Here is a 14,845-nt window from a genome sequence, read left to right as displayed (position 1 = left end):
AAAATGTCTATTCAGGTCTTCTGCCCATTTTTCAATCGGATTGTTTGTTGTTGTTTTTCCTCAGGTGGGGCAACTAAAGTTACGTTTTCTATAAGCCTTGTGAGAATACTGTTGAAAAGACAAATCCCTGCCATCTTACTGTTGCATAGTTTGAACATCTGTAAAAATCATTGCATGAAGTAAACTCCTTAAAATTGAAATGCTGAACCATAATCAAAGTAAAAAGACAACAGAAAAGTGCATGTAACACACATATGACAAAGATTAATTTCCTTTGTATACAAAGAGCTCTTACAAATCAATCCATTTTTAAAATCCAATAGAAAATTAGGCAAAGGATGTGGGTAGACAATACACAGAAAGGAAAAAATAGATCCTGAACAAGAAAAGACAATGAACATTAAAACTACAATGAAATATTACCTGCAACTTGTCAGATTGGTAGAAGTCAAAAGTTTGGTAATAATTTGTCAAAGAATGGGCATTTCATATACTGTTGGGAATGTAATTTGGCAAAAATTTATAAGGCAATTATCAGAATAAAAATGTTTAAATTAAAATGTATATAGCTTTTGTGGGGACAGAAGCCCACAGAGCAGTTTCCAGGCTCTCGGCCTCAGTTGGGAAGATGCTGGTTTGGGTAGTAGATGGTCATCAGCTGTGACTAGTTGGCCATCAGCTGTTACCGGTTAGCCATTAGTCACTGATGTAACTGCCGTGGCTGAGCTGGCAAGCGCGGATTGCAGCTAGCAAGTGGGGTCGGTTGGCAGAGAAGTGGATGGCAGATTACGGATCATGTGGCTCCTGCTTTCTGTGTCTCCAGCGAGAATATAGTGGTATGACTCCCCTATCTGTGGCTCCGTTGGTGTTCCTTTTTGGTCTCGCGATATCCTGCATTCTTATGCGGGGAGCGGGACCAGAGACCCCGCATGACACCCCACATGACGGCTTTTGACCTATTTCACTTGTCAGAATTAATTCTGTAGATATATTCGCATGTATATGCATCCTCTGCAATACTGGTGAAAATAATTGTCTATGGAGAGAGCTGAGGCTTGAAAGGGAAGGAGCCTTTTATTTAGAACTCTGAACTTGGTGTGTGTTTTATCCACAGGGAAGCAGCCGAATGAAGAGTCAGGATATAAGAACTAAAACCCTTGTTTTATTTCGTATCTATGAGCAATTGAGCAGTTTTACTACCAGCTGGTAGTATTAGCTCCATCTGACTACATGTGAGAAAACGAAAGTTCAGAGAAATTAAATTTAAAAACTGCTCAATTGCAAATAGTGTAGTTGCCAGACAGTTTTATTTAATACTTTACATATTTGAATAACTTAAGAAAAAGCAAATGCTCATCTGTTTTTAAAGAGTTGCACAAAAGGAAAATAATAGGGAAAGTATGGTTTGTTAACCAAATAGATTTGCACGTGGGGCCAATTTCATTAAACTTTTAAAAATTCTAAGTTTTTGGACCATGGGCTCTAAAAATAATAGCAGTTGGAATTAATACTGTTCTAGGATTCATGGTTCAAAGATATCATTACATTTTCTTTGTTTCTTGATGTTGTATATTTAACAACACATTGGTAGAAACATATAACTTCTCACATGGATTAGACATCAAGAGACCAATTTGTGCATATAAACTGAAAATTGAAAATGAATATTCAGATATTATGGAACCGTATAACAAATACAAATTTGTTAACTTCCAGAAGGAACCAAAAACAGTATTAATAAAGACTGGTCTTTTGCATCATTCTCAAAAATTCTTCCTCATTTATTTCTCCATCCCTATCACGATCAGCTTCATCAAGCATTTCCTGTAAAACAAAATGCAAATATGATATGTAAAAATCTATTAAAAATGAATAATTTGATATAAATGAATATCCAAATATATACTCAAAACAATTTTATTTTAAATGTACTTATGAATACAACTAAAGAATATAAATTACAATATATATAAATTATAATTGTATATAATCACATATGTAAATTAGTTATAAAAATAAGTAAAATTTACCTGAAGCTCATCATCTGTTAAATTTTCCCCTAGTTCCTTAGCAACCTTTTTTATATTGTTTAATGTTATACTTCCAGTGTTGTTGTCATCAAATAACTTGAAAGCCTTCAGTATTTCTTCCTTTTCATCTTTTTCACTCTTTAAAAACAGAAACAACTAATGTCATTAGTCTTTATTTATCCTACCAAGCTGGACTTACAGGCCTTTGCATAGAGCAACAGTGTACCAGGTTGCTGACGTCTGACTTCACTTATTGCTCTTTTAAAATTATGCCAGTGCGCTCACATTTACTCTTAAGGTATTTAAACTCAGGTTTTATTGCAGGGGAAGAGGAACGAGATGGTGAAGAGGATGTATTTCTTATTGACACCAATAATTGAGATCCATTACTAAAAGTGTAAGCTCCAAGAGAGCAGGGAGGTTGTCTCAACGTTCCCAAGAACAGGGCCTCGCAAAAATAGGCACTTAGTGAAGGTCTGCGGGTTTCAAGGCTTCCAAATGCTGGCCCGTTCTCTCTCTCCAGCCATATGTCCTATTACAGTATTTCCTAACAAAAACCTCTTCTCCATGCTGGCAGTCTTCATTACTACCTGGAAAACATCTTTAATCCTGCTGTTCCTACTGTCTAAAGCCCACCCATCTTTAAAGACCTAGTTCCAATTCTTTGTCTGTGAAACCTGTCATTGTTCCAGCCAAAAAATGGAGAAGGCTGTTGCTTGTATTTCTTTGATAAACAGAATAATTACTATACCATTTTTACACTCATTATTTCAAAAAAGTCTTCAAAACTGATGGTGCCAGTTCTTTCTTTGTCGATTGCAGCTATCATTTTTTTAATTTCTTCTTTCTTTGGTTCAAATCCTAAGGCTTGCATTGCAATCTGAAATAGGAAGCAAGTAAATTATAATATGCCACAATATCATTACTAGCTTTTAAATTACCTATTAATAACTAGATTCATTTTTTTTATTCTTTTTTTTTTTTTTTTTTTACTATGGACTTGGTATAAACCTAGACAGTCGGCTCAGCAGGCTTTCCAATCTTATTATATCATAGAATATCTCACTGTCACACCCTGGGCTTTGGCCAATTCATTTACAAAACAAGAATAAAATGCTTAACAAGATATTGTTTTGTCCGTGCAAGGCAGGTGTCTGCATGGAAGGGACTTTATAAGTCCCTTCAAGCTTTCAAAAGGCTACTGTTAAAGATTTAAAGACTGCCACAATTAAATGATATGGTTTTAAAAATGTTCTTGAATTAGAAGTAATTTCAGAACCTTCAATTCTTTCACATCTATGGTTCCAGACCCATCAACATCGAATAAGTCAAAGGCCTCTTTAATTTCTTGTTTTTGGGTTTCATTCAATTCAATTTTTGCTGCTCGTTTCTTCCATTGGTCTGAATTTGTGCAGTTGTTGGATGCCTGTAATAAACACACATGCCGGTGAAAGAGAAACTATGTGACTGGAAAAGTTACCAGAATCAGAATAACTGATGAACTAATTAAATACAATAAGCATATTCAAATATCCTTTTCCCTACTATATAATGAACCTTGGCAATTTCCCTGTTTTCCTTTGCTAACATTTGTGCTTTTAGTTGTTAATATCTTAGTGGAAAGCCTGGTTCTTTTTTACTAATTGGGTTTTTCCTTCGAATTTGTCCCTTTTGAGAGGGAGAAGAGCCACAGGAAGGCATGCGAGAACAGTAGATGCTATATCAGAATACAGTCGGACTTACTGGGTATATCTGAAAAGCGATGTTAAAGGCACCTTTCATTGTGCCTAAATGTCTCATCATAAAATTGGTTTATATCGTGGAATATGCTTAATTGGCACATAATATCCTTTCCCACCTTCTAGCATACTTTTCTATAGTGCAAAGGCTGAGAAATGAAAAAAACAAAACAAAAAAACAAAACAAAAAAACATTTTCCAGGTGAAAAACTACTTCAGGGATCCGAGTAAGAATAAATGTTGCGTCCATCATCAGTACCCAGGGAAGGTGGAGGTCATCTTCCTGCTATTTGCTTTTCTGCCGGCAAGCGAGGTCACGGTTACTTCTGCAGCCACATTTGGGTATCTCGTCCCCAGCTTCGAGGCAAGAAGCAGTGGTGGCAGAGACAGCAACTGAACTTGGTGTTCCTGTGTCTCTAGTCGCCAGCTTCATGTGCTCAGCGTTAGTTGTGGTCGCAGCCGATTCTTGATCCCTGGACTGCAGGCACACTGGTGTGGCAGCCTTGGGAATCCTCACCTTCCCACCAGGGGCAGAGCCTTAGGTCCCCCTGGCCTGGCCAGGCAGTGTTTGAGTTCAGGATGTCTTTCCTAGAGGCCCAGGCCATCCAACAGTGGTTAGAATCTTTTTCTTGTATTCAATTCCTTTCTGGCTAAAGAGTGGTTTCTGTTTCCAGCAGGGCACCCATCACCTATTGTAGACTGTTGGTGTCAGCGGTTGATGGGGTTGATGAGGGAAAAGATGAATAGGACAACTGCTCCTCTGTCCCGAGAACCGCGGGCAATGCGCTTCTATTTGGCGATGAGAGGAGGGGCTACAAATAACGCTCGAGGATCATGAAAAGGAGGCGAATAACATTTCATGAACTAATCAAAATTCCTTCCTTGCTCCGGGAATACAGCCCTAGGCCCAGCCCCAACAGGATGTCACAGCTGCACACTCACCATGTCGCCCACCGGCGTCCTCAGCCGGGAGCCCAGTTCCTCACCCGCCCGCTGCGCAGCCCAACAGTAGCCTGTGCCTGTAGGTAGTCGTTGCTAAGGCCGCTCTCACGGACCTCGTGCAGACCCGCCCTCCCAACGATTGACAGTCATTTCACCCAATGGTCAGAAAGAAAGGCCCTTGAGGCCAGCCCCCCTCTATACTCTCTACCAATAGCGCGACAGTTTACCTTTCACGTCTACGGTTAAGCGGAAGTTTCCGTCTGGTTTCTTAGCGACCAGGCCCAGCGGCCTGGCCCGCTCTGCCCCGCCCTTCGCACATGCGCAGACTGTGGATGGGGGCGTCTTCGCCCGAGCTCTTCTGCGTCCCGGTGTCTCCTAGAACGTGTCTGACGGTGGAAAGCCGAGGACTGGAGCCTCCGGTGGGGCTGGAGAAAAGAGCGAGGTTAGTGGCGAGGTGCTTCCGGTGACTGTTAAGTCTTTGGTGGAGACGTGGGGAGCCCTTGTTTGCTTTTCTGACCAATTCGCTCCGGGAAAGGGTGAGAATCGAGGGCCTGGTGGGCCTGGGTGAATTGGTCCAGCTTTGGTGAAACGTCCAGCGGGATTACCAGTGGTCGAGGGGACGCGTCGCTGGGGCAGCTTCCACAGTGCTTGGGGCTTGGCCTTTCGCCACTTGTCTCCTCCCGTGGTTGGCAACGTTTGGGGGCACGCGGTGCGGTTGCAAGGAAATGGGTATGGGGGCAGGGGGTCTTGGGATGCTCTTGAAGCCTCACTACATAGGACAGAACAGTTTTTACCAGGGTTGTAGCTTGCATTTGCCGGCTAGGACTTTGGCCCCACCCATCGTCGCTATCACCCTCTCCCCCAGCCATTCCATTGGCTGAATCCCGAGACAGCGCTGGCTGCCCAACCACATCCAGCCTAAATCCGCACACTTGAGTTGGACACACAGGTAGCCTGATAATCCAGCTGACCCTGTAACTGCCAGGATTTAGACGCCCATGTAACTGCTGTAAACCAAAGCAAGTTCTTGTCCAGTGGCCCAAACTTGCTGGTTCTGCCCAGCCCAGAATCTGGTCGGGACCAGGCTGAAGGGCAGGGGACAAGGACTGAAGTGGACCTCTGACTTCTTGGTGGGAAGAGGTGATGTCTCTTAAAATTAAAAAAAATTTTTTTTTTCCATTTTCAAGTTTGTTGCTGACTCGCCAATACAGTAAATATGGTTGTGACTTAAAACTTGTTTAATGCTTTCTACGTGCCATGTACTATGCCATCTATTTGGTGAGTTTGGAAGGAACTAAGTATAAAGATGAATAAACGCAAGGAACGCACAAATAGTGAGACATAAATTAGACATAAATACATTGTTTGTAATTCAGTATGCTAAGCGCTTTAAGATGTGTGTAGAAAGTGCTTGGAGAGCACAGAAGACAATTCTCCCCCCTGGGGCATTGGAGAGGGCTGTTTCAAAAATGTGGGATTTGCCTTGGAACTTGAAAGCCATACAGCATTTACCAAGGGGAAGAATGGAAGGGTGGGGGTATCTAAATCAGAGTATAACATGTACAAAAGTGAAAATAAATGTAAGTTTTAGTGTGGCAAGATCATGGGTTTATAAGGAAAGGCGGAAAATGAGTTTTACAAATTAGATTGAGGTCAGATTATGGGACACCAAGCTAGAGCTAGGAAGTAAAGACTTTATTTTCTAAGGTAAATAGATATTTTTAGGCAGTGATCTTTTAGGTTAGTGCTTTTTTTTTTGTAATAAAAGGTAGATTTTATTTATGAGCCTTTATTTAGGTTCTAATAAAGTTTTCTGACTTCTCCGCATGGTTATATTTGGTAATGTCTTAGTAGTTTATGTAAACTTTCTCAAGTTCTAAGATAAGAACTATGCAAACTGTACCCAGAAAAGTTCTTTTTTTATTATTATTATTATTAGTTTCAGGTGCACCAAACAAAGTAATACTTAGACGTTTATCGTTTATATCCCTCACACTGTGTCAACCCCCATCCCCCATCCACTATCCCTCTGACGTCGCACAGAGCCATTACATTTCTACTGTCTCTATTCCTAATGCTGTACTACGCTTCTTGTAACTATATATATATATATATATACATAAATATATATGTGTTTGTGTATATATATGTATGTGTGTGTGTGTGTGTGTGTGTATATATATATATATATATATATATATATATATACATATATACTTGTAGTTGACATTCATTATTGTTCAGCTTCAGCTTCAGGTGTACAGTGCAGTGATCAGGCATCTACATCTTCCCTGAGGTGGTCTCCCTAATGGGACTAGTGTCCATCGGATACCCTACAAAATGTTTACAACATTATTGATTACATTCCCCAAATTAACTTTTGTAACCCCGTTGCCATCTTGTGGTTACTGACTGCTTTCTAATCCCCTCACCTTCCCCATTATCTCCACCCACCCCCCATCTAGCAACCCTCAGTTTTTCATCTATGTCTCCGAAACTATTTCTGATTAGTTCATTCACTTATTCTTTTATTTAGATTCCACATATAAGTGAGATCATATGGTATTTGGCTTTCTCTGTCTGACTTATTTCACTTAAAATAATGTTCTCTAGGTCCATCCATGTTGTTGCAAATGGTAAGATTTCTTTCTTTATGGCTGCGTAATACTCCATTGTATAAATGTACCACAGTTTCTTAATCTAGTCGTCTACCAATGGGCATTTCGGTTGTTTCCATGTCTTGGCTATTGTGTATAGTGTTGAATAAACATAGGAGTGCATAAATTTTTTTGAACTAGAGTTTTGGATTTCTCCGGATAGATACCCAGGAGTGGAATTGCTGGATCATAAGGTAGTTCCATTTTCAGATTTTTGAGATACCTCCATACTGTTTTCCATAGTGGCTGCACCAATCTGCAATCCCACCAACAGTGCACAAGGGTTCCCTTTTCTCCACATCCTCGCCAGCACTTGTTGTTTGTTGATATATTGATAATAGCCATTTTGACTGGGGTGAGGTGGTATCTCATTGTGGTTTTTATTTGCATTTCTCTGATGGTTACTGAGGTTGACCATTTTTTCATATGTCTGCCATTTGTATGTCCTTTTCAGAAAAATGTCTCTTCATGTCCTCTGCCCATTTTTTAATTGGGTTGTTTGCTTTTTTGAGGTTGAGTTGAGTGAGTTTTTTATAAATTTGTGATATTAACCCCTTATCGGATATGTCATTGGCAAATACCTTTTCCCATTAATTGATTTGCAGATGTTGACCCACCCTTGCATACCAGGGATGAATCCCACTTGATCATGGTGTATGGTCTTTTTAATGTATTGCTGAATTCTGTTCGCTAATATTTTGTTGAGGATTTTTGCATCTATGTTCATTAGAGATATCGGCCTGTAGTTTTCTTTTTTTGTGGTGTCTTTGTCTGATTTTGGGATCAGGGTGATAGTGGCCTTGTAAAAAGCATTTGGGAGCCTTCCCTCCTTCTGGATTTTTTGGAAGAGCTTGAGGAGAATAGGTGATAATTTTTTTTGAATGTTTTGTAAAATTTACCTGTAAAGACATCTGGTCCAGGGCTTTTGTTTATTGGGAGATTGTTGATTACTGATTCAATTTCCCTGGTGGTAATCAGTCTATTCAGGTTTTCTGTTTCTTCTTGAGTTAGCCTTGGAAGGTTGTACGCCTCTAGAAAATTGTCCATTTCTTCCAGATTGTCAAATTTGTTGGCATATAGTTGCTCATAGTAATTTCTTACATTTTTTTGTATTTCTTTGATATCGGTTGTCACTTCTCTTTCATTTCTGATTTTATTGATTTGGGTCCTCTCTCTCTTTTTTTTAATGAGTCTGGCTAAAGGTTTGTCAATTTTGTATATCTTCTCTAAAAACCAACTCTTGGATTCATTGATCTTTTGTATTGTTTTTCTGGTTTCTATTTCATTTATTTCCACTCTGATCTTTATTATCTCCTTCCTTGTACTCCCTTTGGGCTTATTTTGCTGTTCTTTTTCCAGATCCCTTAAATGTGAAGATAAACTGTTGATTAGTGATTTTTCTTGTTTCTTTAGGTAGGCCTGCAATGCTATGAATTTCCCTCTTAGGACTGCTTTCACTGCATCCCATAGATTTTGGGTCACCGTGTTTTCATTTTAGTTTATCTCGAGATATCTTTTGATTTCTTCCTTGATCTCATGGTTGACCCATTTATTATTTAGTAACATGTTATTCAGCCTCCATGAGTTGGTGTGTCTTCCAGTTTTTTTCCTGTAGTTGATTTCTAATTTCATAGCACTGTGATCAGAGAAGATAATTGATATGATTTCAATTTTCTTAAATTTATCAAGTCTTGTTTGGTGGCCTAACATGTGTTCTATCTGGGAAAATGTTCCATGTGCGCTTGTGAAGAATGTGTATTCTGCAGCTTTGGGGTGAAATGCTCTGAAAATATCGATTAAATCCAAGTGGTCCAATGTGTCATTTAAGGCCATTGTTTCCATATTTTCTGGAAGACCTGTCCCTTGTTGTTAGAGGATTTTCTGTCTGGAAGACCTGTCCTTTGTTGTCAGAGGTGTGTTGAAGTCCCCTACTATAATAGTGTTACTGTTGATCTCTGTCTTTATGTCAGTCAGTATCTGTTTTATATATTTAGGTGCTCCTATGTTAGGTGCGTAGATGTTTACTAGGGTTATGTCCTCTTATCAGATCGATCGCTTTATTATTATATAGTGCCCATCTTTGTCTTTTAATATGTTCTTCATTTTAAAGTCTATTTTGTCAGATATAAGTATTGCAACTCCAGCTTTTTTCTCATTTCCATTTGCATGAAATATCTTATCCAACCCTTCACTTTCAGCCAGTGTGTGTCTTTTGATCTTAGGTGAGTCTCTTGTATACAGCATATACAAGGGTCTTGCTTTCTTATCCACTCAGCCACCCTATGTCTCTTGATTGGAGCATTTAATCCATTTACATTTAAAGTGATTATTGATAGGTACATAGTTATTGCCATTTTTTAAATTTGTAGTTAGATTGTTTTCATCTTTTTTCTGTTTACAGAAGTCCTTTTAATATTTCTTGCAATGCTGGCTTGTTGGTAATAAATTCCTTTAGCTTATTCTTTTCTGGGAAGCTCTTTGTCTCTCCTTCAATTTTAAATGATAGCCTTGCTGGATAAAGCAATCTAGGTTGTAGGCCTTTGTTTTCCATCACTTTGAGTATCTCCTGCCACTCCCTCCTGGCCTGCAATGTTTCTGTAGAAAAGTCATTTGATAGTCTTATGGGAGTTCCCTTGTATGTAACCCTCTGTCTTTCTCTTGCTGCTTTTAGGATTCTCTCTTTGTCTTTAACCTTTGCCATTTTAACTATAATGTGTCTTGGTTTGGACCTGTTTGGGTTTATCCTGGTTGGATCTCTCTGCACTTCCTGGGTTTGTATGTTGGTTTCCTTCACCAGGTTAGGGACATTGTTACTTCAAATATGTTCTCAATCCCTTGCTTCCTCTCTTCACCTTCTGGTATTCCTATGATGCGCATGTTCTTTCGCTTGATGTTATCCCATAGGTCTCTAAACCATCTTCATTGTTTTTTATTCTTTTTTCTTTTTGTTGTTCTGTTTGGGTGATCTCTGCTAACTTGTCTTCTAAGTCGCTGATTCGATCCTCTGCTTCATCTAACCTGCCGTTAATTCCTTCAAGTGAGTTCTTTATTTCAGTAATTGTGTTCTTTAGTTCTAACTGGTTGTTCGTTGTGATTTCTACATCCTTCTTTATGTCGTCACTAAGTTCCTTAAACATTCTTATCATCAATGTTCTGAACTCTGTCTCTGATAGGTTGGTTACCTCTATTTCATTTGGTTCCATTTCTGGAGGTTTCTTCTGTTCTTTTGTTTGGGACATGTTTCTTTGTTTCCCCATTCTGGCTGACTCTCTGTGTTTGCTTTGATGTATTAGATAGATCCCCTAGGGTTCTTAGTCCTTGCTGGGTTATTTTATGTAGTATGTGTCCTTTATATTTGACTTGCACTACTTCATTCTTCTCCTCTGTGTGTGCTCCAAAGGTGACTCTTGTGTTGTGTATATTGTCATTGTCCTGTTAAAGAAGATCTTTAATTGCTTTTCGCTTGTGGTAGGTGGGGTTAACTCCTAGGCTGACTAGTTGTGAGACTTGGCTCTGCCTACTGCAGGGTTTTCTGTTGCATGAGGGTTGACCGCTTAGATGTGGTTTGGCCTCTATGGGCTCTTGTGTCTGTAGAGAATTCCCTCTGGGTGTGTCACTTGTAGGTCAAACCCGGTAGTACTCTGGTTTGGTCTGGAGTTGGCCTCTGGGTGTGTTGAATCTTGTGCCTGTTAAGCTGGGCCCTTCAAGTAATCTTTGCACGAGTCTCTTAGCTGTTCTGCATGATGAGCAGAGAGTCCTTTGATGGGTTATAGATGTCCCATTTGTGATGAGATCCAGAGGAGAACTCAAAAAGTCCGTCCCACCGCCACCATTCCTATGACGTCACTAGGTTAGTGCTTTTCTAAGATAATTCTGACAACCATGTAAAGGAGGAGCCATTTTGGAAGCAATTAAAGGGCCTCAGCGAAGGCAGTGCCAAATAGGAATCATGTCGATTCCAGCGGTGATTGAACCTTAGATTTCCAGTGGACAAATACCAATAGTGGCATCTGTTAAATGTTGGGTCAGTTTTGTACTTCAGTTTAAGATAACAAAGATGGTGTTAACCATTCCCTCATTCACTCATCAAATATTTATTGAGTGCCTGCAATGTGTTAGACAGTATTCTCAGTGTGTGCGATACCTCAGTGACTGAAATTGGCCTCCTGTGAATTACATTCCAACAGAGGGAGAGAGTCAGTAAGTAATACATAAATAAGTAGACTATGAACTATTTTATAAGCTGGTAAGTGTTATGGAAAAAAAGAAAGTAGAGCAGATAAAGGCAGGCCAGACTCTAGAGGAGAAAGAGGGTTCTGCAGTGTTAAATAAGGTGTTCTGGGTAGGTAGGCATCATTGAAAAGGGGACAGTTAAGTATTTAAAGGTGATGAGGCAGTAGTTTCCTTAGGGAAGAGCATCCCAGAAAAGGGAACAACTGGAACAGAAACGCTGAGGTTGGGAGCGGAAGGGAGGAGGGAGGAGGGTGGTCAGGGGTAGAGCAGATGGAGACAAAGTAGGGGAGGAGGGAGGAGAGCGGACTCTGAGCACATTGTAAGGACTTTGGCTTTCACTCTGAGTGAAATGGAAAGGCTTTGCAAGATTTTGAGCAGAGGAGTTAAAAAATCTGAGTTAATGTTTAAAAGGGACTCCTGTGTCAGACAAAGGAGTAAAAATTTTATTTTCCAAATAAGAGATTTTTAAGCAGTGGAGTGATCTGACTAGACTGTTGTATTAGGAATAGACTGGAGATAGGCAAACTGTTGGTTTTGGTGAGGAAAAGAAGCTAATTATACCTGTCAGAAAGTACTACTTTTTTTAAAAAAAAATGCAACTCCTGAAAAGCTTTTCATGTCTTAGTGTTCTAAACCAAATACCTTGGACAAGACTAGGCACAAGCTCAGGAAGAGAAAGATTCTGATCTCAAAATCCCAGTGAAGTAGCCTGATTCTGCTGCTCTTCCATCACACACTTAGAAAGTTAAGCAACACTAGCTGACAAGTACAGTTGTCTGGGATCCCAGTCATGACACGAGAGCTGTTTGTGGAAAACACTGGTGTTACTGTGGAGCACAACAATCGGATTGTGGTGGTTCAATGCCAAGAAAAGTTGCCGGAGGTACTTTTCCTATTTGCATATTTGAAATTATCTATTTCTCCATCCCCTTCACCCTCTTCTTTTTATATTCAGCCTCTTAGAAGATAAGGGATTCTTGTTTGAGTGTTTATTTTATGTTAATTATAGCAAGTTGTAATCTCTTCAAAATAATAATTTAGGAGCTCTTCTAAACTTAAGAATGTTAAGACTGTTTTATATTTGTTTTTGTTTTTGAATTTACTACTGAAACTTGGAATAGATTCTTCACATGCTGGAACAGATCTCTTTTTGAATATTTGTTTTGATACCATTTTTATGTGACTTTTTGCTTGTAGATTAGTTTTGTTTAAATAATCTCATGTCTCCTCTGGGAAACTTCTTTTCACATAAATTAAATATAGACTAAGTTTGAAATAGCCTGTGATTTTTTTCCTTTTGTCCTAAATTCTTTATGACTTTTCTTTCACTTATTTAGTAATGTCTTGTGATTTAAACATAGTAGAAAGGAAACGATAAACAAAGACTCTGCCACTTGAAAATAAAATGAGCACATCTGTATAATGATATGAGCAGGCTTGGAAGAAGATGGAAGTGGGAATGCGATGGAAGACTGGACAGAAGAGAAGGGTGAATTATTGTTGTGCTGGGTAGAGGTGCAGCCAGAAGGAAATACTGTGTAGTAGTTAATAGCATGGGACTTTGGTTTTAGACAAGCCTGGGTTTCAGTCCATAACCTTTTACTTACTATTACTTAACTATCCTTTGTTTTCTACATCATTAAAATAGGTTAATTATAGTATCTACCTCATGTCATGAGGATTATATAACATAATGCATGCAGAGTGTCTCATACTTAATAAGCTCTCAAAACAAGTTAGAAAATAAAAACAAAAGCAGTCAGTCAGTCTTGTCTTTTCAACAAGTTATTCTGTTGCAGCTGGATAGCCATGAGGGGAAAAAAATAACCCGTACCTCACACCATTTACAAAAATCAGTTTAAGATAAATTGTAAACATAAATGTAAAAGCTAAAACGAATAGTACAAAGTTGAAGGAGTCACACTTCCTTACTTCAAAACTTACTACCAAGCTACTGTAATCAAAATAGTGTGGTCCTGGCTTACAGATGGGCATACAAACCCATGAAATAGAATTGAGAGTCCAGAAATAAACCTATACATCTATTGCCAGTTGATTTTTGACAAAGGTGCCAAGACCACTCAATGGGGAAAAGAATAGTTTCTTCAAGAAATGGTACCAGGACAATTTGATATCCAAATGCAAAAAAAAAAAAAAAAAAAAAAAAAAATTTGAAGTTGGACCCCTACCTCAACCATACACAAAAATCAACTCAAAATATATCAGTGAACTTAATATAAAATATAAAACTCTTTGAAGAAAACACTGGGTTAAATCTTCATGACTTTGGATTTGGCAATGGATTCTTAGATATAACACCAAGAACATGAGTGACAAAGAAAAAAATAGACAAATTAGACCATTAAAATTAAAAACTTTTATGCATGAAAGTACATTATCCAAAAAGTGGAAAATACAGCCTACAGAATGAGAGAAAAATATGATTTGCAAGTCATATTTTGATAAGGTTCTTATACCCAGAATATATAAAGAACTCTTCTTACTATTCAACGACAAAAAGACAAACAACCCAATTTTAAAATGGGCAAAAGATTTGAACAGATATTTCCCCACAGAAGATATACAAATGGCCAACAAGCACATGAAAAGATGCTCAGTATCATTAGTCATTAGAAAAATGCAAATCAAAACTACAGAGAAATATTTTACATCCACTAGATGTCTATTACTGAAAAAACAAAACCAAAATAAGCGTGGTAAGTGTTGGTAAGTGTACTGGATTGAATAATGACCCCCCCAAAAAAAAAATTCATGTCCATCCAGAATCTCAGAATGTGACTTTATTTGAAAATAAGGTCTTTGTAGATGTAATTATTTAAGATGAGGTAATATTGGATTAGCGTGGCCCCAACCCTGGTGACAGATGTCTTTTAAGAAGGCCATGAGATTGGAGTTATGCTGCCGAAAACCAGGGACCTCTGGAGCAACTAGAAGCTGGAAGAGGCAAGAAGGAGTCTTCCCTGGAACCTTCAGAAGGAACATGGCCCTGCAACTACCTTGACTCCAGAACCGCAAGAGAATAAATTTGTATTCTTTTAAGCCACCCAGTTTGTAGTCATTTTGTACAGCAACCCTGGGAAACCAGTACGGTAAGGATATGGAGAAATCGAAGCCCTGGTACCTGCTGGTGGGAAGCTGACGTGGCTCAGCTGCTAAAGACAACAGTTTGCAGTTCCTCAGAATGGTAAATAGAATTACCATATGACCACTCCTCTGTACCCCA

General features: G+C 38.9%; 2 protein-coding genes across 7 annotated transcripts in view; one reads left to right on the top strand and one right to left on the bottom strand.

Moving 5' to 3' along the window:
* Nucleotides 1-1,288: 1,288 nt before the first annotated feature.
* Nucleotides 1,289-4,856, bottom strand: LOC109452463 (centrin-4). Of its 2 annotated transcripts, none has more exons than XM_019741397.3 (5): nucleotides 4,712-4,856; nucleotides 3,310-3,456; nucleotides 2,782-2,910; nucleotides 2,031-2,168; nucleotides 1,289-1,824 (listed from the first exon to the last, which is right to left on the bottom strand). In XM_019741397.3, exons 1-5 carry the CDS (start codon nucleotides 4,712-4,714, stop codon nucleotides 1,735-1,737), a joined length of 507 nt encoding a protein of 168 aa, XP_019596956.3. In that variant the 5' UTR covers nucleotides 4,715-4,856; the 3' UTR covers nucleotides 1,289-1,734. The 2 variants fall into 2 exon arrangements, with proteins under 2 accessions (XP_019596956.3, XP_019596955.3); XM_019741396.3 differs by lacking the exon at nucleotides 4,712-4,856 and adding an exon at nucleotides 3,774-3,984.
* Nucleotides 4,857-4,955: 99 nt separating this feature from the next.
* Nucleotides 4,956-14,845, top strand: part of BBS12 (Bardet-Biedl syndrome 12) — a 53,443-nt gene continuing 43,553 nt past the window's right edge. For all 5 annotated transcript variants that reach the window (XR_012498229.2, XR_016019095.1, XR_012498230.2 and 2 more), the window contains exon 1: nucleotides 4,956-5,153. The gene's annotated coding sequence lies outside the window, so the exon portion shown is untranslated. The remainder of the gene's footprint in view (nucleotides 5,154-14,845) is intronic.

This window comes from Rhinolophus sinicus, chromosome 15 (assembly GCF_057876585.1).
Source record: "Rhinolophus sinicus isolate RSI-liver-muscle chromosome 15, RSI-T2T, whole genome shotgun sequence".
Taxonomy (NCBI): domain Eukaryota; kingdom Metazoa; phylum Chordata; class Mammalia; order Chiroptera; family Rhinolophidae; genus Rhinolophus; species Rhinolophus sinicus.
Note: the sequence above shows the minus strand (reverse complement) of the source record. Positions and strands in the feature narration are given on the sequence as shown.